At 35.5% G+C, this 23931-nt stretch overlaps 1 protein-coding gene across 4 annotated transcripts in view; it reads left to right on the forward strand.

The window, feature by feature from the left end:
- Positions 1-23931, forward strand: part of XRCC4 (X-ray repair cross complementing 4) — a 239926-nt gene that overhangs the window by 89676 nt on the left and 126319 nt on the right. For all 4 annotated transcript variants that reach the window (XM_019652565.1, XM_019652564.1, XM_019652567.1 and 1 more), the window contains 3 exons: positions 6300-6466; positions 14264-14416; positions 15467-15573. In XM_019652565.1, coding sequence (XP_019508110.1) covers positions 6300-6466; positions 14264-14416; positions 15467-15573 — 427 coding nt within the window. The remainder of the gene's footprint in view (positions 1-6299; positions 6467-14263; positions 14417-15466; positions 15574-23931) is intronic.

The following is a 23931-nucleotide window of genomic DNA, read 5'->3' on the forward strand; positions in this document are numbered from 1 at the left end:
TTGCCTTGACTTTTTCCGGCTTCTAGACACCACCCACATTCTTGGTGCATGGTCTCCTTCTTCACCTTCAAAGCCAGCAATGTTGCATCTCTCTGTGCCTCTCTTCAAATTACATGTCCCTCTGACTATAGCTGAGAAAGGAAGGTTCTCTGATTTTAAGAATTTATGTGAATAGATCGGGCTCACCAAGATAGTCCAGCATAATCTCATCTCAAGGTCTCTGACCTTAATATACCTGCAGTCGCTTTTTGTCATGGAACACAACATATTCACAGGTTCCAGGAAGTGGGGTGTAGAAATCTTTGGGAGAGTATTATTTTGCCTATTACATATGGTAGCAATTGACCTATTCAAGTATATTAAGAAAGCAAGTGACTGGAGATAGCAAAGGCAGGGAGACAGACTGGTAAAAGATGGGATTGGAGAGGTAGTCACGGGCCAGATTATGAAAAGCCCTGTGGGTCATTGGAGAATATTTAAAGAGAGCATGGGATGTAATAAAATGAAGAAACAGATGAGTGCTGTTCTAAAGAACTTTCTGGGATGATAGATGTTTTTGTTTTTATCTATGCTGTCTAATATAGCAACTATTAGCCACATGTGGCTATTGAGTATTAAAATGTGGCATGTGTTACTGAGAAGCTAAGTATTTAAGTTTAGTTATTGTATGAGCCATGTGTGGCTAGTGACCACTGTATTGGACAGTGCAGATGCTAGATACATTTTTGGAGCAGTTTTGCTGTGGTGGGAGCAGAAAAATGGGCAAGAGCTGGAATCTGGGATATGGGATTAAGGGAGTTTTTTGTTTTGCTTTGCTTTTTTTTTTTTTTTTTAGATTGGTTATATTGAAACATATTTTTATTCATTTTGTATTGTTGATTAACAAGCCAACGCAAATTTAGCATCTTGAAACCACACACATTTTATCTCCTGGTATCCATGGGTCAGGAGTCCAGGCCTGGCTTTGCTAAGGTTACTCTGCCCTCCAGTCACTAAGGTCACAGAGAAGTCCCCAGGAATTGCTTAGTGCTAATCATAGTATTTATTTTACATACTTTACCAATATTGTATATTCTCTTTTACCTGGCCCCTTCAAAGAACCGGAAAACTGAGTATGTAACTTTATATAGTCTTTAGGAACAAATCTGTTTAGGTTTTATTAAACCTATATATTATCACAGCATCAAGTGCTGTTGTGCATTTTTAAAACCATGTCCTTTTTGTTTAAATTTTACTATTCCATAAAATAAAACTGCCGTATACACTTAAACTACTTAAAATATTTCCTAATTTGTATTCAGAGCATCACTGCCCCAATTCTTTTTTCTTTTTTCTTTTTTTTTTAATGATTTTTAGTGGGGAATTGGGGAAGGGGAACAGTGTTGGGGAATTGGGGAAGGGGAACAGCCTAGCTGTTGTCCTTCAATCTTAGTTGTGGAGGGCGCAGCTAGCTCAGCTCCAAGTCCAGTCGTCATCCGGCTGCCCTTCGGCAGCTCACGGCAGCTCAGCTCAAGGTGCTGTGTTCAATCTTAATTGCGGGTGGGTGTAGTCCACCATCCCATGCGGGAATCGAACCGGAAACCATATTGCTCAGAGCTTGCTCTCTTAACCAACTGAGCCACTCGGCTGGCCTACTGCCCCAATTCTTTTTTTACCCATTCCATTTTAATTATGTTCCCTTATTAATAAGGGTCATTCCAATAAAAAAAATCAAGTCTTTATTGAGCACTATGAACATAGGTGTAGAGCTGTGAAAGACACTGTGGAGGTTAGGGAAGAAATATAAGATACAGCCCCTGACCTCAAAGAGCTAGAAATACAAGGAAAAGACTGAAACAACCAGAGAAAAATATAAGGAGGATGAAACTGAATGAAACATTGTGGAGACAAACTCTAAAGTATTAAGAACAGGGCCGGCCGAGTGGCGCATTGGTTAGGAGGTGGCTTGGGACGCCAGCTCTGAGCAGCAGGGCCCCGGTTAAGATCCCACATGAGGGCCAGTGACGCTGCACCCTCTACAGCTAAGATGATGAACAACAGCTCGACCTGGAGCTGGGCTGCCATGAGACACCGGTGATGGCATGGGCTGCAGTGGGGCCGCAGTGGGCTGCTGTAAGCTACCGTGAACGGCCGGCAGCCAGAGTGAGCGGCCAAGAGCCGCTGGGAGCGGCCGTCCAGGGCCCAGTGAGCAACTGCCTCACCTGGGAAGAGCGCAATGATAACACCAATATGGGCCAGTGAAGCGACGTCCTCCACAACTAGACTGAATAACAAAAGGACAGCAACTTGTCTGTTTCCCTTCCCCCGATTCCCCAATTCCAAAAAAAAATAATAATAATAAAGTATTAAGAATAGAGAAGTCTATGTTGGCTGAAATGCTGAGAACTTAACCTGGGTTTTGAAGTGATGGTGAGGGGTGTGGTATTTCAGCTTGGACTTAAAGAATTGACAGACAGATACTCAGAACAAACAAAACCCTGGCTGAAGAAAGTGGATGTTTTCTGAAGTTGAGAATTTTAATGCAGATCAGATTAAAAAAAAAACTATTGTTAGTTTGTTTTGCTAGCTAAAATGATGACAATTTAGAGCCAACTAGTGCATCCTACTATGATTATCTAATTGTTCTCAACTTTTTTGCATAGAAAAGTAAAGGCATAGCTTAAAGTCTTTGAAGGTTTTAGACTGAATGAAGTGCTTAGTATAGGTCTGTGTACACTGAATTCTCCAGAAGATCTTGAGAACTGACTACAAAAAGAAACTTATTTTTGCCCATGCCTCTAAAGAATAAATATGCTTACAAAATGTCTTCAATTTGTGGTTTCTGACTCTGGTATACCATTTGAATTCCTGATTTTATATTGTAGATTATTTTGAAATTACAGAACCATTAAATAAAGAATAGCCATGCCAGTAGCTTTACATGGCAAACAAAAAACTAAAGTAAAAGATTTTAAAATGGACACAGCCATACAATATAGCTTTTGTGTGAATTTGCTGGTTTTAAAAACAATACTTTCCTGAGTTGCTACTTTCCGTTTCAGTGGCATTATAAAAGAATGGGCTAAATATAGAGTTAGAGCATGGAAGTATTTTATGCTTCTCAATTCATTAGACCTGATATAAGGCCCTTATCAAAGTTAAGTATATATGGACAAGTGGACCCTTGCATCTGTAGTGATGTGGATAGGCTGAGACAGCAGCAGTCAAAGTAGAAGGGTGCTTTCTGCCTTGGTTCTGAATCCTGTATATACAGGCAGGATGGTCCAGTGGAGTCACTTTCACATATATAACTGAATTTTTCTCAAAAATAATCTGAGTATTTCAAGAAAAATTCTTTTCTTGGATTGAGTTTCTAGATACTTCTTGCTTATTTTTATTGTTTGGAATAACAGTTGTTCACACCTTTTAAAGGGAAAAGCTAGTGACTATAATTAGAAAATAGAAACCAAAAAGTATTGCCTTCTCTTAAGAAGAAATGACATTTTAGGTTTGTTCTATACTGAATAGCCTAGAAAACCTTTAAGAATTCTCTTTTGGTATTTTGAATATATACGTTTGAATAGTACTTTGAAAGAAGTCGCTTGCTATTCATGACTTTGAATTCATCTCTTCTTCTTTTGCTATCCAAGATAGAAGAATAGGGCGTTAGTCTTGTGTTTATTTGTACTTTACTAATTACTTTAGACAGGATCAAAGTGTGGCACAAATTCATTATTTACTTGGCATTGTTGAAACTTTTAAGTGATAAAAAAACTCTAAAAACGTCTATCTTAGTCAGAGCTGCCTGTTAATTGTGATGAGAGAACACAAAATCATTTGTGTGTTTCCATTTTGCTGATAATGCAATCTGTTTTCTAAAAATAAAATAAGTGTAATTTTTCTTCTGCTTTGTATGGGCCTGAAAAATACTCTATGATCTTTACCTTATTTTATGTGTGTGCTTGTTTACATTAAGAGAAGCTTCAAAAGGTGAATGTCCGAATTTACTTTCAATTTATATATTCCTTACATAGATAAGACTTTCTTTTTTGAACTTATATGCCTGTTAAATGACTCTTGTTTCATTATGGAAGAAAACTACAAATGCTTTGGCCATATGATTCTAAGTTTAAGAGAAATAAATCAATCAGATGTGACAAAGTGTCTGAAATAATTTTAACTGAATAAATAAAAATTATTAGAATTTTTCCAAATCTCTTTTTGGTAAACGTTGTTCAAATTGTTTGTTCAAAAATTTGTTCAAACTTCGGTTACATAAAAAGCCTATACAACTGGGTGTACTCATTGAAATAAAGCAGCGGTTCTCAACCTTCCTAATGCCACGACCCCTTAATACAGTTCCTCATGTTGTGGTGACCCCCAACCATAAAATTATTTTCATTGCTACTCTATAACTGTAATTTTGCTACTGTTATGAATAGTAATGTAAATATCTTTTTGTTTTCCGATGGTCTTTGGCGACCCCTGTGAAAGGGTCGTTCGACCCCCAAAGGGGTCATGACCCACAGGTTGAGAACCGCTGAAATAAAGGATGGTTTTTCCTAATCTGCCTCCCCTTCTTATGTGAAGAAACAGGAAGTGGTAAGATAAAACATATTAAAGGATTAAACAGACATTATGGCCTGCAAGGGTTTCAAAGCACACACACACACACAATTTCTTTGTGACTAGACAAATATTCAGTACTCTAAAAACATGCCTATAATAATGAAGAATAAAAATTCCCTTTGTTTTTCTTTAGGATTTAAGCTAGTATAAATAAATATTTCCAACACCTAGGAATTGTCAGTATTTAAGCCTTTGGCAGGGTTTCTGTAATATGAAGTAAGATTTCTACCTATGTTTTCTATCTGAAAATTTAAAAGAAAATAGTAAACACAATTCATCCAGAAGAGTTTATGCTGTGGGGTTAAACATACAAATAATTCTAAATTGTAGGAATTAACTGAAAGATTTTTTAAAATGTCACTCAGATGGCAAACATTTGATTTTTACTTTAGTTACTTTTAGTAGCTTGACTAATATGGACTGACTAATATGGATTTGTCTCAGAATTGTTAACCACTGTTAAATATTTTCCAATCTGTATATAACATACTTATAGAAATACTCTTTTAAAAGCAAGACATTTGGGAATGGTCTTATTAGATAAATGCCAAAATAGAAATTACTGATCTAGGAGGCTAGAACACTAACCAAAAACAAACAAAAACAGAAAACCCTCAGTTTCACTCTCGATTTGCCCCCCAGTCAGTGCCATTAGAACCCTTTTTCAGGTTTATGTGTAGGATTCTGAAGTTAATTCTCCCTCTTACTAGTTGTTTAGTTAGGATACCTTCTTATGTCAGGAAACAGCATAACAGCCCAGTAGAGTATGATTTTGACTTGATTCCTTCAGTGTATTAGATAACTACTCCGAACATCAGTTTGCCAATCTGTAAAAGGTATATTAGTTCCATTTTGGTGATGCTTACTTAGATGAGTTATATTTGTGCTTGACTTATACTTCAACTGCAAGACATGGTAGCTATGTAATAATACTTATTTCTAAAACCTGAGTTGTTATAATATTCTAATTTTAATAGTAAGGATAATTATAATTATTATTAATTACTGTTTTAGTATCTTTACCAAGTGAAGATAACCTGTGTTCCCTTCAGAATTCCATAACTATAACTATAAAACTGTATAATTATACTATTTTATTTTAAAGTGCCTACTAGTAGTGAAGATATTATTACATTTTACTTTCATGCAAAAGCACTCAAGCTTGACACGACATTATTATTTGTAATTTATAGTAATAAATTTTTGGTTTTTGGTAAAAGTGTTACTGTGTGATGCCTGCATGTTCATCAGTTTCCTAAAACTTTATACTTCTCTTAGCTATTACCAAACTTTTGCTCTGTCTTTAGAAGTAGGTTATGTCAATTACTTCATTTTACCATTTAACAGAAGCTAACATTAAAAAATCTTCATGTGTAAGTTCTTTCCTTAGACTGAGCAGAGTGACAAAGTTGTCACAAACAGATTGGATGCTTATATGGTGTTTATGTTGTTTTCTGCTAGGAGGTCGGAGAGTGACTTACCACTTATAAAAATTATTCTTAGGTTGTATGTCAATACATATGATAGTTGCCCAGTTTTTTAATCACTCTATTTATAACTATTAAATGTACTGTATTTGAATCTTAAACTTCTCCCCCCGCCTCACCCCCAAGAGAAATATGTATATATAAAACTTGGCTGCTCAATTTTGGTATTCTCCCAAAGCTAATCATGTTTCCCTTTCATCCTAGTTCAGACTTGGTTCCTTCAACCTAGAGAAAGTTGCAAGCCCAGCTGAGGTCATTAGAGAGCTTATTTGTGACTGCTTGGACACCATCACAGAAAACCAAGCCAACAATGAGCACCTGCGGAAAGAAAATGAAAGGCTTCTGAGAGATTGGAATGATGTTCAAGGACGGTGTGTGCATGATGTGCTTGTATTATATAAACACTAAGCTCTTTTAGATTGTTTTGCTTTAAGTTAATGACTCATAAATTTATAACATATATAGACTAGGATATATTTAAAATAAGTCTATCATTAATTATACCTTCACTTAACATGATTAAACTAAATCATTGGTCACTATTGTACATTGTAGTAGTACATTAACATTTTTAGGTTGTTAGTATTTGGTACCACCAGAAAACTTATAAATGATAAGGAGTAATTGAGCAATGTGAATCAGAACCGATGAATATTAGTCAAGATTTAGGAAGTTAATATTTATAAGGATTAATGTAGTTCAAGTTACAGGATTAATAATGAATAAAAAGAGACATGAATCATTAGCACAATTGATTCCTTATTTGGAATCTTTATATGAATGGCAACTATTTCAAATGATGTGTGTTTTGGCTCCTATTAGAGACTTATTTTTCCTGATTGATAGAAAATTCATACTACCAGCATTTTTAAAAGATGAAGTAGTTGTGACTACTGGAAAAGACATTTGAAAGCCTTTTATTTTTTAAAAGATGAAGAGGAAAGTCACTTATCTTCTCAATTATGAATTTTCTCAACTATGTCAAGCTGGCCCAGGGTTTAGCCTATACTATTTGGTTATGTAAAAGATGTTTGGAGAAAATAAAATATATGTTGTGAACATTATATCTTTCCAGAGACATATATAATATAATGTGTATCTATATATCCTGCCCCATCAGAGAGAATTATGTGGCATGTATATATTAATGATAATTATTATTATTACATCCAGTATACCCAGTAGATTTTTTAAAAACTTTCATTCAAACCAGTAGTGGTTCTAAAACATAAAAACATTTTTATCCTATTTACAGTCTTTTTAGAGCAATCATTGAGATTGTTTTTATGGACATTAGTAAGTGGGGAGTACATGAAAAATAAGTGAAGGGTTTTATCAATATATATGTGAAAATGAAGGTGACTAAAAGAAATTATTTCTATATATTGAATTATATTTATTAATTAATACAAGACATACAGAATTAACTTCTTAACACCTGATTATAGTTGGCTTTCATTTATTATTGTATACTAAGAAAGTATGTTTTTCTCATTTAGCTCTGAATTAATCTTTATCTACAAGTATATAAAAATAATGAAACCAAATTAAAACTGTGTAAATATTAGGAAAACATGCAGAAAAATAAGTTAATTTTTCTCTTTAACTTGTATTTTATTCATGTTTATATGAATCAATATCAAATATCTGTTCTAGAAAGCATGTTTTGGGGCCTATATCTGTAGTTTGGGTGTGTTTCTCTATTTATATACAAAATGAATCAAATTAAAGGAGATGTACTGTGGCCATGATAAGCCATTATATTTAAAACTCAAAGTACCCTCAGGATGATAGGAAATTTGATCCACAAATTGCCCACAAAAATGCAGACTGGGTACTTGGTACTTGAGGAAATTGCTTTAAAATGCCTGCCAGAGTTTGAGAGAGGTATTATCTCATCAGCATTCAACAGCATTTCCATAGAAAGGAAAACAGGATGGAACAAAGATGAGAAAATAAGCCCTGTGCTGTGAAACTGTGTGTGAGGGGTACATATAATACGTGGCCCCCAAATGCTTGATTCGCTATTTCTGAGTTATCTGGAAAGTACTTTGCTGTTATTGTGGCAAAACGTTTTCTATTTGATCAAAGCACAGCAATATATATATATATGTGTGTGTGTATATCTTATGTCCTGACTTAGTATGTTCCAGCTTTTTTTTTTTTTTTTTTTGTAAATACTGGATCAGACATCTTCAGAGGCTGAAGATGTATGCTAGTGCCGTGGCCCTCCAAACTGAGAGGAAAGAGAGTCCACTCCAGAGAATTCTAAATTCATTTTTTTAAAGATTTTATTGGGGAATTGGGGGGAGGAAACAGCATTGGGGAATCAGGGAAGGGGACCAGACAAGTTTGCTGTCCTTTTGTTCTTTAGTCTAGTTGTGGAGGACGTTACTTCACTGGCCCTTTTTGATATTATCATTGTGCTGTTTCCGAGTGAGGCAGTTGCTCACAGGCCATTGGACAGCCACTCACGGTGGCTCATGGCAGCTCACGTAGGCTGCCTGCCAGCCAGCCACACTGCAGCCAATGCTGTCACCAGCGACTCACGTCCCGCAACTCCAGGTTGAGCTGTTGTTCACTGTCTTAGCTGTAGAGGGCGCAGTGTCACTGGCCCTCATGTGGGATCCAAACTGGGGCCCTGCTTCTCAGAGCTGGCATCCCAAGCCAACGCGTGATCAACACGCCACTTGGCCAGCCCACTAGATTCTTATTATATTCCAGCTGTTAGTGGCTTTATCTATTTCCCCAATTTGGTTTTCTTTCTCCTATCAGAGGAGAAAGGGGCTATTTTTAGGAGCTATAAATACTGCTTTCTTTAGCATTCTCTCTCAACAGCCTTAGTATACTAGAAAATAAACAAAGGATTTACAGCTCCAGCTTCCATGAGGCAAGGGGTACTAATCAAAAGTCTAATTTAGAGAGGATTAGACATAGGACATGAGCATGAGTTAGATAACTGAGGACATGGAAAGCAGAGAATCATTAGTTGAGACCCTCATGTTAGGCCTGGCCATAGTTAGGTTTTCAGGGCGTCCTCTGATTACTCTTATATCAGTGTCCATCCACAATCCAATCATTTCTTCCTCATCATTGTTCCAAACTGTGTATGCCTGGGAGAGTGAAAAGGGGAAGAAGGATATAAAATAAGTCCAGAGAATGCCTTATAAACTATGGTACATAGGTTCAAATATATTTAACACACAACGGGATATTGTGGGAGCAAAAATCAATCATATATACATGCGCATATACCAGGGAAATGTTCATGATAATGTTAAGAGGAGAATTATGAATTACCAAAAATTTGAGTAATAGCCTGTTTTTTGCAAACCATATCTTTAGACAAAGACTATTTAGAAGGAGAAAATGAAATTTTAATAATCTACATCTGGAATTGTGGACTAAATTTTCCTTTATGTTTTGGGGTTATTTTTTGCATATATTTTGGTATTTACATATGTATTATTATTATAATCAGAGATAACTCTAAAGTTATTTCCATTTGGGATGACTGGAGAATAACCGAGGTTTGAGTAAGGAATGAGGAGTTACAGTATGATTAAAAAGAAAGCATTTTAATGCGTAGACTTTCAACATATATGATTTTTTTTTTTTTTACTGTTTAATACTTGTGGTCTTAGCTCCATTTCAAACAAGTAAAAATGCTGGATTAATATAATTTTGCATAGTTTATATAGAGAAAACATTAGAAATATTGTATATGAATCCTTAGATTATTAGCTATATTTATTTTACTGGTTTTTCCTATTTAATTTTAAATAACAACTTCCACATTCTATGTTACTGAATAGGTCTTTTGTTTGCACGCAGACATCAAGTTAGAAAGAAACTCTCCAGCTTTATTCTGAGTTTTAGTTATTAAACCTATAATTTGAGGCAGTTTTCAGCAGATCGAATTGGGTTGACACTCACTGAATCATTAGAATAGAAGAGGCCTTGAAAGCTCTTCTACTTCATCTCTCTGCCTTCAAGCTAGGATCACATTATATCCAGATGAATTCAGTCCGATTTTTAAAGACCTCAAGAGAGAGCTTCAACTCCCCTTGGTAGCCCATTACAGTGTTTAAGCACAGCCACAGTCAGAAAATTCTTCCTTCCATCTATTGGTAATCTGAGTCCTTCATGGTATAGTTGAAGGCCATTTCCTCTTGTTCTGTCCTCAGAAAGGATGAGGAACAGCTGTTTACCATCTTCTTCAGTACTTAAGGCTTATTAAATCTCTTTACCAGTGCTTTCTTTTCCAGTGCTTTTTAGCATTCTTTGTCCTTTGAACTCTATTAATATTTTCTTTTGCTGTACAACCCTGACCTGGATATAAATTTGGCCAGAGATGATTGTAAATATAAGGATTACTGCACTGTTTCTGAGTACCACATGTTCACATTTATGTATCTATTGTTTAATTTTGGGTTATCATGTAATCTGTTGTTTTACTTTGAATGCTGTTTCTGCATGAAATTGCTTTCTGGTCTTATTTTTGTTGTTTTTTTCACTTGTTATTCTTACATTCTTTGTTTTCACACCCAGACATATTTTATTTTGAATGTTCATTGTTTTTCGTATTTAGCTTTTATCCTTTTAATTTTTTTAAAAAAATTACTATCCTTTAAAAAAATTATTATCTAGGTTCCTAGATATCTCAGTCCTAAGTTACTAATGAAATTTACCATATTGTTCTGTTGTCCTAGTCACTGTTGAAAGGATGAAGCATCATTTTTCCTTTCCTGTTTTAAATTATTTATGGTTCCATCAGGTTTGTGCTTTGCCTTCAAAATAGATGATCCTTGGACTAGCGTGGTCTGATCTGATTGTGCATGAGTTCTCCTTTAGTATCATGAAACTTAGTAGTGAAACCCATGTTTCTCCTCCACTGAATGGTCCCCATATTAATATCTGTTCAGTCCTTGAGGTAGAGGGTTGGCAGGAGGCAGGGAATATGGAAGGCATAGTAACATCATAATGCCCTAAGGGAGGACTGTTACGTCATATGGGGCATGAGGGATAGTAGGTACCCTTTTAATTACTGAGTAATTCATAAAAGGATAGCTTTCCCTGAATTTGTTGATAAATTAATAATTAAGAGTAAGTTTATTTCCTGAAACTGTTCACAGTAATAATCTGTCCCAGCTAACCCGCCCTCCCCAGCTTTGTCTAGGAAGTGTTATCCAGTTTGATCATCTGAACATTGGTTGTAACAAAATCCTAAAGCTTTGTTAAAACCAAATAAGTTTAACTCACAAGATGCCATCATTCTACTGAGTTTGTTTTCTTACCACAGAAATGTTGTTGACTTTGACAGTGTGGCAGTGACACTAGTTATTTGGATTAACAGTATTCTCTAGAAAAAATATATGATATTTCATTTTGATATCTATTTTCATTTTTTTTTTAAGATTTTTATTGGGGAATTGGGGGAAGGGGAACAGACACGTCGCCGTCGCTTCGTTCCTCAGTCCAGCCACAGAGGACGTCGCCCCACTGGCCCAAGTTGGTACCATCACCGCACTCCTCCCGGGCGAGGCAGACCAACCGCCGGCCCCTGGACGGCCGCTCACCGCAGCTGCTGGCCGCTCACGTTGGCCGCTGACCACACACACACACACACACACACACACACACACACACACACGGCAGCCCACGGCAACCCACTGCCACAGGGGCCACAGCCCAGCTCCAGCCCATGGCAGCCCATCTCCAGGCCGAGCCACTGCCCAGCATCCCAGCTGCAGAGGGCAGCGTCACAGGCCCTCACGCGGGATCCAAACCAGGGCCCTCCGGCATCCCAAGCCAGTTCCCAACCATTGTGCCACTCGGCTGGCCCTCTGTTTTCATTTTTAATTCATTTTGATAAGTGCACATACTCATTCAATCAAGAACTATTGAGGTGTTTATATGGAAATTAAATATGTATTTAAATCAGATAAATTACAAATTGGTTGCTATTCCTAAAACTTTATATAATAAATTATACAAGATTTTTAGTGTACATTTTTATAATTGGTTTTTACTTTGCATATGTTTAAATTATTTTATTACTAAATACTCAGGTCTTAATGGCATGTATGTTCTATTCATTTAACATTTTTTAAGCTATTGTGTTACATTAGAAATAGTACAATAAAGCGAGAAATAATATTGACATAACACCTTGCATCTGAAATACAAATGTAGTGACACGTCCGTGCTTAAAATAAGCCATCAGCATTGGCAGCTCTTTAACTCTGGATCTGTTTTTAGCCCCCACACCTTTGGTGTGCTCCTTTCTCAGAGAGCGGTGCTTGATGAAAGTAGCACTGTTATGACGATATTTACCACAAATTGTTTTAGGAACCGAAGAAGATGAAACTCTTACTGTTACAATGGTGAATAGCTGTTAAAGGAGCGAAAAATATAAGATTCAGAATCACTGGTTCTCTATTTTCTTATAAGATGTCCATATTAACTCACTCACTTTATCATGTATCTCATAAAAAGCTGCTCAACATCTGTCGAATGCAGAACACTGTGTTAGGCACTATGGATAAAGCAACCAATAAAACACACACACACACACACACACACACACACACACACACACACGCTGTCCTTATGAGTTCACAGCCTTGGCAATGACTATGCTATAAGAGTGCTGTAATTGGTCCCAGAAAATATATTGCCATATGTTTCTTTTCATCTTATGAGAGGCTTAATTCTTTGCATCTATAGATAGGTATGTTGTTGAAAGCATAAGGTCGTATATATCAAAGGTATCACATTTTGACATTTTTGTTTCTAATTATTTCACTGAAAAAATATATCTTATATATTATAAATATATAACATAAATATATAAAATTATACATGCATATATAATAAAAATACTAGGATGCCTGTATAGAACAACAGAAGTATAAATAAATAGTATGGTAAAGAGAAACCTAGGCAGAGCTAGACTAAATTTAAAAGGATATTGAACGTGAAATAATTTATATTTGAATCTTTAAATAGATGTTTATTCATGATATGTGTGTATGCACATATCAAGTATATGCAACCTCTGCTAGTTTGCCTTTTTATGTATATCTAGGACATCAAAATTAGTACCATCTCTTGTTAGTTCATTTGAACATTTAGAAAGAATTAGAAATGATGAAGAATTTTCTGTTTTGTCTTATATATATATAAATTGAAGACATATAGTGTTTCACATTCGCTGGTTCATTAATTTCTTGGACATTTCAAGTTGGATACTTTCATGAATTTTGTGTGTGTGTGTGTGTGTGTGTGTGTGTGTGGTGCTGGGTTATAAGATACAACTGGATAAGTTATTCTTGCCCTGGAGTAGCTTATGATCTATTTAGGTAAAACAGATTAGGTAAATCACTTAATCACAAAACAGGATCACTGTTGCTATTATAGTAATATTAACAAAGTATGGGAAACATAGGCTTTAGTTACCCTTGTTTGAAATTTCTCCCATAAAATATTCTTTTGGAAATAAACCAGAGATGTGAATAAATTATTGCATTTAGGCATTGAAATGTTTTAAAAATATTTTTTGGTATCAGTTTCCAATTTTAATCTTTACCTCAGTACATACATTACTAATATTAATAAATGATAAATTTTGTATATGTTTAAATAAAACTAAATGTATGAAAGCATGTAACAAATTATTGGAAAGTTTTCTCTTTTTTTAAGATTTTTTTTTAATTGGGGAATTGGGGGAAGGGGAACAGACAAGTTGCTGTACTTTTGTTCTTCAGTCTAGTTGTGGAGGACGTCGCTTCACTGGCCCAAGTTGGCACCATCATTGTGCTCTTCCCCGGGCAAGGCAGATCAGTCACTGGCTTCTGATGGTCCTCACAGCGGCTGCTGGCTACACATGGTAGCCCATGGCAACCCACCTGCTGTCGCTGGCGACTTATGGCAGTCCAGCTCCAGGTTGAGCTGTTGTTCAGCATCTTAGCTGTAGAGGGCAGTGTCACTGGCCCTCATATGTGGGATCCAAACCGGGTCCTCTGGCGCCCCAAGCCAGCTCTTAACCAATGTGCCACTCAGCCAGCCCAGGAAAGTTTTCTTAAAATCATCTTCAATATTAGACTGAATAATATTAATGCTAAGAAAAACTGCATGGTTTACTTATTTGTTTATTTACATTTTAGATTTGAAAAATGTGTGAGTGCTAAGGAAACTGTGGAGACTGATCTTTATAAACGATTTATTCTGGTGCTGAATGAGAAGAAAGCAAAAATCAGAAGCTTACAAAAATCATTAAGTGAAGTTCAAGAACTAGAAAAGAACATCAAGCATGAAAGGTATTTTGGCTTTTCTGTTTTGAGATGCAGACACATAAATTTAAGTGGAATTTCTTTCCAAACTTAGTGAAAGTTAGGTGCCAACTTTTTAGTAGTATGAGATCATTTGATGGTCTGGAGTTGGATGCAGTGGACTGGAGAATTCTCAGCACGATCTCTCTATGTCTGCCCACCTGCCATACCTACACTTAAATCATGAAACTGGTATGAGGCTCATTTAAATAGTATGTGTTTAATTTTTAGACATGTTTAATTTTTAGAATAAGAAATGTATTAATGAAAAACTTATCATTTGCAAAACTACAGCATTGAATACACATTTGTGACCTTGATGTCTAAGTAATGGTTAATTTTAGAATCAAGTAGTTCTGAAAGTGGATGTGCACTTGATTTTTAAGGAAGAATCGTAGATGACTAATGGCTACTATGGCTTATAATTATTTTAGGCATTTGCAGATACAGGTTAGGGTGTGTGGCCCTGAATCTGAGAGAAAAATAGGTTTACTAATGGCATAATATAAAGAATATATCATTTAGTGTCAGAGGGTCCTAGTTCAAATGCTGGTCTGGTATTGATACATATTCTATTACTATGTGACTTTGAACAAGTTCTTCAAACTCTTTGTGCCTTACTTGGGTGTCTTCATAATAAAAATAAAGGTACCTGCCTCAGAAATTTCGGGACAGGTCAAATGAAATGAATGCAGAACTGCTTTGAGATCAGTAAAATACTGAACACTGCGACCCACTGAGGATAATTTGGAAACATAGTATTTTGATAGATGAATAATAAATGATAAGTAACTGATTGAAGAATTAATTATAGTGAGCACTTAACCGCATTTAGATTCGGTGAAAGGGAAACTTGTTCTGAAGAGAGTTAACAAATAGTGTTTGAAGAGCTTTCATCTTAATGACATATATTTCAATATATGTTTGTTTAATTATAATGTTTTTCCAGGGATATTTTCTATAATCATTTACTGGTCAACTTGATACCTAGCCAGGGCTGAGTCAATAATTTATAATTCTACCTTTCTCTGTTTCTAGAGAAACTCCCACATGTTCTGAAATGACTGCCGACAGAGATGCAATCTACAATGAAAGTACTGATGAGGAATGTGAAAACCTGCCGGAACCCCCTGGGTCAGCTCCAGGTAAGATAAATACATTTTTTTCCTGCTTTGAATACCTCACTTGGGCTTGTTAGTCTAATGATGATAATCCATAATGGAAAATCTTATGAAAAGATTTTTTTTCTACAAAAAATTCTCTAGAGTTTTTAGTGTAAAACCTCAAATGCTTAATGTCAAAAATGAACATTTATTGTAAAAGGCAGCGATTCATGAGCAACAACCAAACAAGCAAGCAGACACACATACACACAAACCAAAGGATACTATTCCTCCTTAAACAAGGATGCATCAGCTATAAACAGGATATGCCTTCATGCCAAATACCTCCAGCTCATAGCTGGCTGCCTGTAACATTTGAGATCTTATCTAGCTAGAGCTATGGGTGGGGTAATGCAGCAGGGTTCTTTAAATTACCCTGAGGTGGAGGCCTTCTCTCACTGTTCAGAACAGGGATTGTCATAGGGTGAGACTAGAGAGAGGAGAAGAGAAGAGGAAATCGCAGTTTCAAGTACCCGAACCTTCCTCAGTACCTCAGACCAAGTACCCAGCAGGTTTTTAAACCCATGGATGGTTTTTCTAGAGTTCTGTAGATTTCCTAGAGGCAGAGGCACCTGAACTCATCTTACACTTGGGTGGTTATGATGTAAGCCCAGGATTCGCGGAATTAATGTTTGATTCCTTTATTTAGCAATTATGTTTTTGAGTGTCTGTTGTGTACTAGAAACTTTTCTGTGCAGTAGAGAGGAAAGCACAAAATAGTCTGCTTTCATGGAGCTTAAATGCTAGTCAGATGATAACAAGAAGAATAGATTTAAAGTAAAATATGTTAAGTGCTAAAGAGAAACATAAACCAGGGAGAGATGATAGAAAATCTCAGGGCGGGAATCAGATGAGGGTTGTGATTTTAGCCAGGGCAATAGAAAAGGGCTCAGTGAAAAGGTGGCAAGTCTACCTGTGGGGAGAGCATGGTCCGCAGAAAAAACAGCTACATACAAAGGCCCTGATGTGGAGGGCTTGCCTGATGTGTTCAAGCAGTAGTACAGAGGGCAGTATGGATAAAGTGGAAAGATAGGGAGCATTAGGAGATGAGATGAGAGAGAGGCCAGATCATGTGTAGGGTTTTATAGTTATCATTTAAACTTTTACTCTGAGTTATATTGGAAACTTTTATAGAGTTTTAAACAGTCAAGTGACATGATCTGACTTGTTTATTTTTAATGTAATTAAATATATTGGGGTAACATTGGCTAATAACATTGTATACATTGTATACATTCTATAATACATCACCTGTATATTGCATCGTGTGCTCACCACCCAAAGTCTAGTCCCCTCCTGTCACCTTATATTTCAGCCCCTTTCCCTCTTCACCCTCTCACCACTTCACTTTCACTTCCCCTGTGGTAACCACCATGCTGTTGTCCATGTCTGTGAGTTTTGTTTGTTCGTTTGTTGCTTTCAGTTTTATATCCCACATATGCGTGAAACCATATGGTTCTTATCCTTTTCTGTCTGATTTATTTCACTTAGCATGATATTCTCAAAGTCCATCTATGTTGTCATAAATGGCAGTATGCCATCATTTTTTATGGCTGAGTAGTATTTCATTGTATACAAGCACCATATCTTTATCCAATCACCTGTAGAAGGAAACAACTTAGGTTGTTTCCACATCTTGGCTATTGTGAATAATGCTGCAGTGAACATAGGGCTGCATATATCTTTATGAATAGCGTTTTCAGTTTTAATAGGATTGATCTGGCTGTTGTGCTCAGAATAGACTGTAGGATGATAAGCACAGGAGAAGATGTATCAAATGGAAAGCTAGTTCAATAATAAATGAAGAATGACAGTGGCTTAGACCAGAGTGATAGCAGAAAGTGATAACGGGCAACTTCCAGATATGTTTAGAGGCAGCAGGATTTGTGATGAAGTGGGTATGGGTCATGAAAGAAATACAGACACCATCGATGGGTAAGTTTGTTGGGCTGAAATTCTGGAGGCATGCAGTTGACTTACCTAGTTGGGGGAGACTGCAAGAGGAAGATTAAGAACTCTGTTTTAGAAACATTAATTCTGCGATATTGAATAGGGGGTTGAATATACAAATTTGGAGTTTGGGGGAGGACTACGTTTTGAAGATATAAGTAAAGATGGTATTTAAAGCTGGCTGAGATATCAACGGCATTAGAGAGAAAAGAGCAGTGATCCAATGACTGTGCCCCAGTGCACTTGAATGGGTAGAGGTGAGGAAGATGAGGATACCTGCAAAGAAGGCTGAGAAGGAGCAACCAGAAGTAGCTGGCAAATACTGGCAGTAGGGTTTCCTGGAGGCCAAGCCAAGAAAGTATTTCAAGGATAAGACAGTGATCAGCTGAGCTGAATGCTGCAAATTAGCAAGGAAGGTGAGGATTGAGGACTGAGGGATTTATTAATAGCAACTCCGACGTCACTGGGGATTTTCTCACACATTTTTAGTGCAATGGAAGGGAACAGAGGAGAATAGGAGATTCAAAAGGAACACGAGGAGAGAATTGGCGAAGAGACAGAAACTTGAGCCACACTTTTAAAACGAGTTTTACTGTGAGGAAAAGGAAAGACCTGGGGTAGCAGGCAGAGGGGGAAGTGGAATCTAAGGGTTCTTTTTTGTTTCGTTAGATGAGAGAAATAATATCATGTTTGCATACTGATGGGAGTAAATAAGGAAAGAGGGGAAAAAATGCCCAGGCAGTACCCAGGTAAGAATTCCAGTAATTCTGCCTCTGAGTAGATAAGAAGAGATGGGATCAAATGGACAAGTGGCAGGATTCATTTAGCTAGGAGCTTGGGCACTTTCCATAATGATAGGAAAGAAGGTAGGATAAATGGACAAAGACACAGGAAGGTATCTAATTGCAGGCATGGAAACTTACTGATGTTGATTAAATTAGTTGTTTGATGAATCTGATTCTAATTAGATTTGAATTGTATCACACAATCACACACCCTCCCTTTTGTATATCAGAGTTAAATTTCTCTTCATTGGGAAGCTATGCTTATTTTACATTAGTGAGCCATTTAAAATGAAATCACCCTTTAATAATAAAATGTAATGGAAAGTGCACAAAGAAACAGCATCTGTACTCTTTCCAATTTAAACATTTAGAATTTTTATTAAATGCAATGGCCTTTGATTTTGTTCCTTATTCACAGTATCTCACCAACCTTTGAAGTAGATGAAAATTATTGTTGAAGAGAAAATGTATGGTTAAATTTGGGTATATGAGAATGGGGTCCTTTATATATTCATTCTTTTTAAGAAGATCTTTAAGCTATAATTGTACTATTTTAAATTTGGCAAATTTTCTCTTTTCAAAAATGTTTAGTTCCTTGCATAGTTTTTTTTATATTTTTCATAGCATATTTTCTTTAACTTATATCTAGTTCACTACATATTTGATGCATGAGTCTCACATCCCCTTTTTTTAGATTTAACTTGCTTTTGTCAAGTTTTTCATGTCAAGAATTAAGAGCATTTTATTAGAAGCTTTAACTATTCTTTTCCTTCTGCTTTAGTAATAAATATATAGGAAGCTGAAGTTTGCTAAAAAAAAGCAAGAAAAAAAGAAAAAAAAACACCTCAGCTCTAAAGTGCTTGATATTGAATTCTGAACTAGATTTCATAGATCTGAGGAAAAATGTATATGTTAAACAACAAAGTGATCCTCCTTATGTTAACCAGATTCCATAATTCATTCTTTTACAGAGACAAAATATATTCTCATTTCATTTTTTCTTTTTACCACAGCTTTGTCTTTTGGTATTTTACATATTAGTACCATGTGCTTGGGGCAGAGCAGAGAGTTTTTTTCTGAATTTATTCTGCCATCTTGACAATCAATACTTATTCTTAGAGTACAGGTAAATGTATGAATTTATTTTAGATATTCAAGTTTCATGTATGCTTTTCCTACTCTAAAAACAAGAGGAAAGGAAATTGATGGGATTTAATACATTTGTCTTTCAGACAGCCATTTCTTTAAGTAGCTAAATGTGTACGTTGGTAGTCATTTTTATCATGTAAATGTATTATCATCATGAATTATTAACATCACTAAATTTCTTCATGAGTTGTTCACCTTATTACCCCATTCCTGCATGATAAAATAGGTTCTAGTGAGACCGAGATCATTTAGTAATTCCATAGTATTCATTCAAGAAAAAGGTCTGTTTAGTTTTATGCATATATCCAGAAGTAGGGTAGAGATATTGTAGTTTTTATGAATAAGCAATCTGTTTTATTACTTTTATTCTCCAAAGCTTAAAATTTTCTTCCTATCATTAGGATTGTTGAGGAAATAACTAATGACAAGTAGTCCAATCTAGTAAACTACATCATGCTCCTATGAACTATACCATGTAGCATGAAAAACCTTTAAAGTATTCATTACAGTTTATTAGCTAAAAGGAGATCTACGAAGTATTTTGAAATTTGAACATCACAGTCTATACCACCCCACAACTACATTTTATATTTTTCTGTAGCAAGATTTACTTGCTTTATGTCCAAAGTTCCAGAATTTATAGATTGGTAGCACAGGTATTACAGACTTTATTTCTTTATCTACAACTGCATACTAAGGCCCTAGAGATCACAGCTATTTCACCTTTTTTTCAGATTAAGATTATGATAAATGAGATGGTTGCTGAGGTTTCTATTTATAACCCATCCTCCCCACCCCCCATTGCAAAAGAAGACGGGTTCCTTTCACTCTCATGTAGCTGGTATTCTCTCCTTGTGGCTTTCAGGATTTGCTAGTTAGTCTGGACTCCTCCTATGTCTAAAGTATTCTTTGTTTTTTAATTCAGTGGAAACCTGTCAGGTTATTATAGATATTATAAAACAACCTTCTCTGCAGGAAACCCTCTGTTTCTTTGTATACAAATCAAGGTAACACCTGAAGTCAATAGTGGTGGAGAATCTTCAAGGTGAACTAGGTCCCCTGAATGACAGACCCTAACCAAAGTACAGAGGGTGCCAAAAAATGTATACACATTTTAAGAAAGGAAAAAAAGCTGTATTAAAGTTGTAATACTCAATATATACTGATAACAAAAGGTGAATACAAGTCACATTTGACTTCTGCAATTACGAGAGGTGCTCAAAGTGGTTACCATCAGCGTAATTTTAATACAGTTTTTTCCTTTCTTAAAATGTATATATGTTTTTTTGGCACCCTCTGTATATAGAGATATAAACATAAGCATCTGAGTGCCAAAACTATCAGCAGTGCATCCAAGTGGACTGATAATTGCCCCAGTAATATCTGATATAACCTAAAAAAAATATGGTTATGCATTTTTTGTATTGTTTCATAACCATATTGAAATTGTAATAACAGTAGAATTGTATGTGAAAATAATTTTTAAATGTATATGAATATTCTAAGAATTTTAGCCGTTATTACAAACCATTTCTTAGTCTTAACATAGTTCAAAACGCATGTGCACATTTAGTGGAGAAATTGGGTTTATGTCATAGAAATAGGATCTTTCATGTGAAACATTTTAAATACTTAACTGACTACTAATTAAGTACCCATCATAAGAGGAATTATTTTAATGCCTCATAATTACTTTTAATTACTTAAATAATCAATATTTTTTGAATTGTAATTATTTCTATTAGTAGAAATTGACAATATTTCTTACAATTAGAGACCAGTGAAATCAGCCTTTCTAAAAGTACAAATAAGAAAAGTACTTATTGTAGAATGTTTTACCCTTCTTAGCTTTATATTAAAGGTGCCCAGCCACTAAAAACAAATAAAATAAGCTTCCTTACCACTTTTCTGCATAATTGTTAGTCTGAGATTTAGCACATTAGTTTGATTAGTCTTGTTTATTAACTAACAGGAAGGTCCCTGTATAAGTGCTATCAGCAATTTAGGCTTCTGTTTAGTTGGTTGGCTTCCTGAAAGGAAGTGTGATTACAGAATAGCCTTTTTGAAAATAAATGAATGGCCATGTCAAACAGTTGATGAATACTGATATAGTAGCTTTTAAAAATAGAGCAGAATCCAAAATTTCTATGTATCAAAGAGCTTGTTGCTTCGAACAGTGAATGTCTCCTCACAGAGGGGATAACAACATGTACTGCCAAAGGGATTACTCAGAAGTTCAGCTTTACAATCATAGATTCTGCCCGTAATCGTATCCAGCTTTTATCATAGACACATTTATTTATAAATTCTAAATAAAGAGCTTGATTTGATAAAAACCTATTGCAAAACTGGAAAAGCAATTTGAATGTATTTACTAGCAATTGTGGACTTTTTTTATGCGTATGTATGTATGTCACTGAGGAAGGAAATTATATGCTTAAGAAATCTAGATCTCGTATAGTTCTAGAGCTTTTATCTAGTTCAGGTCCATTATTTTTCAGATGAGGGAACAGAGGCCTAGAAACGTTAAGTACATTACTGTTGGTGCTTCAGGAGAAAAGAAGGAGAAAGTATTTGCCTTTTATAACAATAAATTAACCACATTTCCACATTCCCTTTGAGATATTGTAAAAAACCTTGCAAAATTCCTAACCCTGAGGAAATTGCCATTGATGCAGTAGAATAATGAGAATACTTTTCTCCTGGAGAAGAAAGATCCTATTTGTTTATAAATTCTCCAGAAAGATATTCAACATCATTATATTAAACAAAGAAGACCTCATGATATATATATATATATATATATATATATATATATATATAGCTTGTGGAGAAAATTCTGGAATGTACATATTTTTGTTGAGATCATCCCTCTGTATGTTTTTTTACTGAGATATAATTGACATATAACATTGTATAAGCTTAAGATGTACAATGTTTTGATATAGTACAGTTATATATTGCAGTATGATTACCACCATAGAGTTAGCTAACACCTATATCATGTCACCTATTTATCATTTATTTTTTTTGTGGTGAGAATAACTAATATATAATCCCATAGCAACTTTGAAGTTTATAATACAGTATTGTTGACTATAATCACTATACCGTACATTAGATCTCCAGGACTATTTATCTACTGGTTGCATCTCCCCCCTTCCATCACCCTCCCCCAACCCTTGCTAACCACCATTGTACTCTTTGTTTTTTTATAAATTTGGCTTTTTTAGATTCTACATGTAAATGATAGTACACAATATTTGTCTTTCTTCGTCTGACTTATCTTGTTCCCTTTGTATATATATTAATTGCTTCAGGTTTTAACTTAGTATTTATTTACCTGAGAGCTTGCAAATGTACAAGTAGTTGTTAGCAAATCTGGGATGATTTCTCTATTCCTCACCATTAAAATATAACTGATACAATCTCTTAAGCAATTATTCAACATCTTTATGTGCTATTGGAAAGACAAAAAGAAATTCTGTTAAGAATATTCATCACTGGCTATGGATGAGCGAGAAAGTTGGCAAATCCTCTTCCCCAAAAGTAACTTGAAATGTGTAATTGACAGAAACAAACATTTCAATGCTCTAGAAATTGACAAAAGGCAAACAACAACATGAGAAGTGCTAATGCTTGACATGTTGCTGAAATTCCGGTAAGAACTGGAATGTGTGAAGTTCTAGCCTAGGGCTGTCCCAGTGCTGTCTCCCCACCCCTCAATCCCTGAGCTTGGTCAGTATGGAAATTATGTCAGGACCTGAGAGGCTCTGAGGACTGGAAACTGGTATGCCTGACCCAAAGAGAGCTCACTCAATTAGCAGTGGAGGGTGATACCCTCCCACAGCTGGTGATATTGCTGGTGGAAGTAATGATCTTGGCAGCTGTGGGTAAGTGGGTTGGACCAGTGGATATACTAACCTGAGGTTAGCCTGCTGCATGGCTGTAGTTGTACCATCTTGCTCCAAGCATCTATGACTAGGATTTTACAGAGTATGGAGACTTGACATCTGCAGTCATCTACATGCTGTTTTAGTGGGTAATACATGTATGAGAAAAATTATGTGGTCACTTATTTAGCTTAAACAGATTTTTTTTTTCTTTCCTGTATAACTTCTCAGCATCTGTAATATGGTAAAGTGCATAGTGATAAAGGGTGGAATGTACTGTGAAATCTTTCTCAAAATTATAAGACCTTAGGAACTTTTTCAATCAATGTTATTATTCCATGGGATTCGTGTGAGAAATCTTGCTTTAGATGATTTCAGCTTGTATATAAATGAGGTGAGAAAAGAGGAAATATCTAATGAAAATAAATATTTTCTCAGGACAGTCTCTGTATGTCCCTGTTTTAAAAAAACATGTACTAAATGTGAGGAGGGGATCAAGGCTATATTCTCAAAGTGTATTATGAATCCATGAGAATAATGTCTAACTTCAGATCATGCAGTAA

Source organism: Hipposideros armiger, unplaced genomic scaffold (assembly GCF_001890085.2).
Source record: "Hipposideros armiger isolate ML-2016 unplaced genomic scaffold, ASM189008v1 scaffold_182, whole genome shotgun sequence".
Taxonomy (NCBI): Eukaryota; Metazoa; Chordata; class Mammalia; order Chiroptera; family Hipposideridae; genus Hipposideros; species Hipposideros armiger.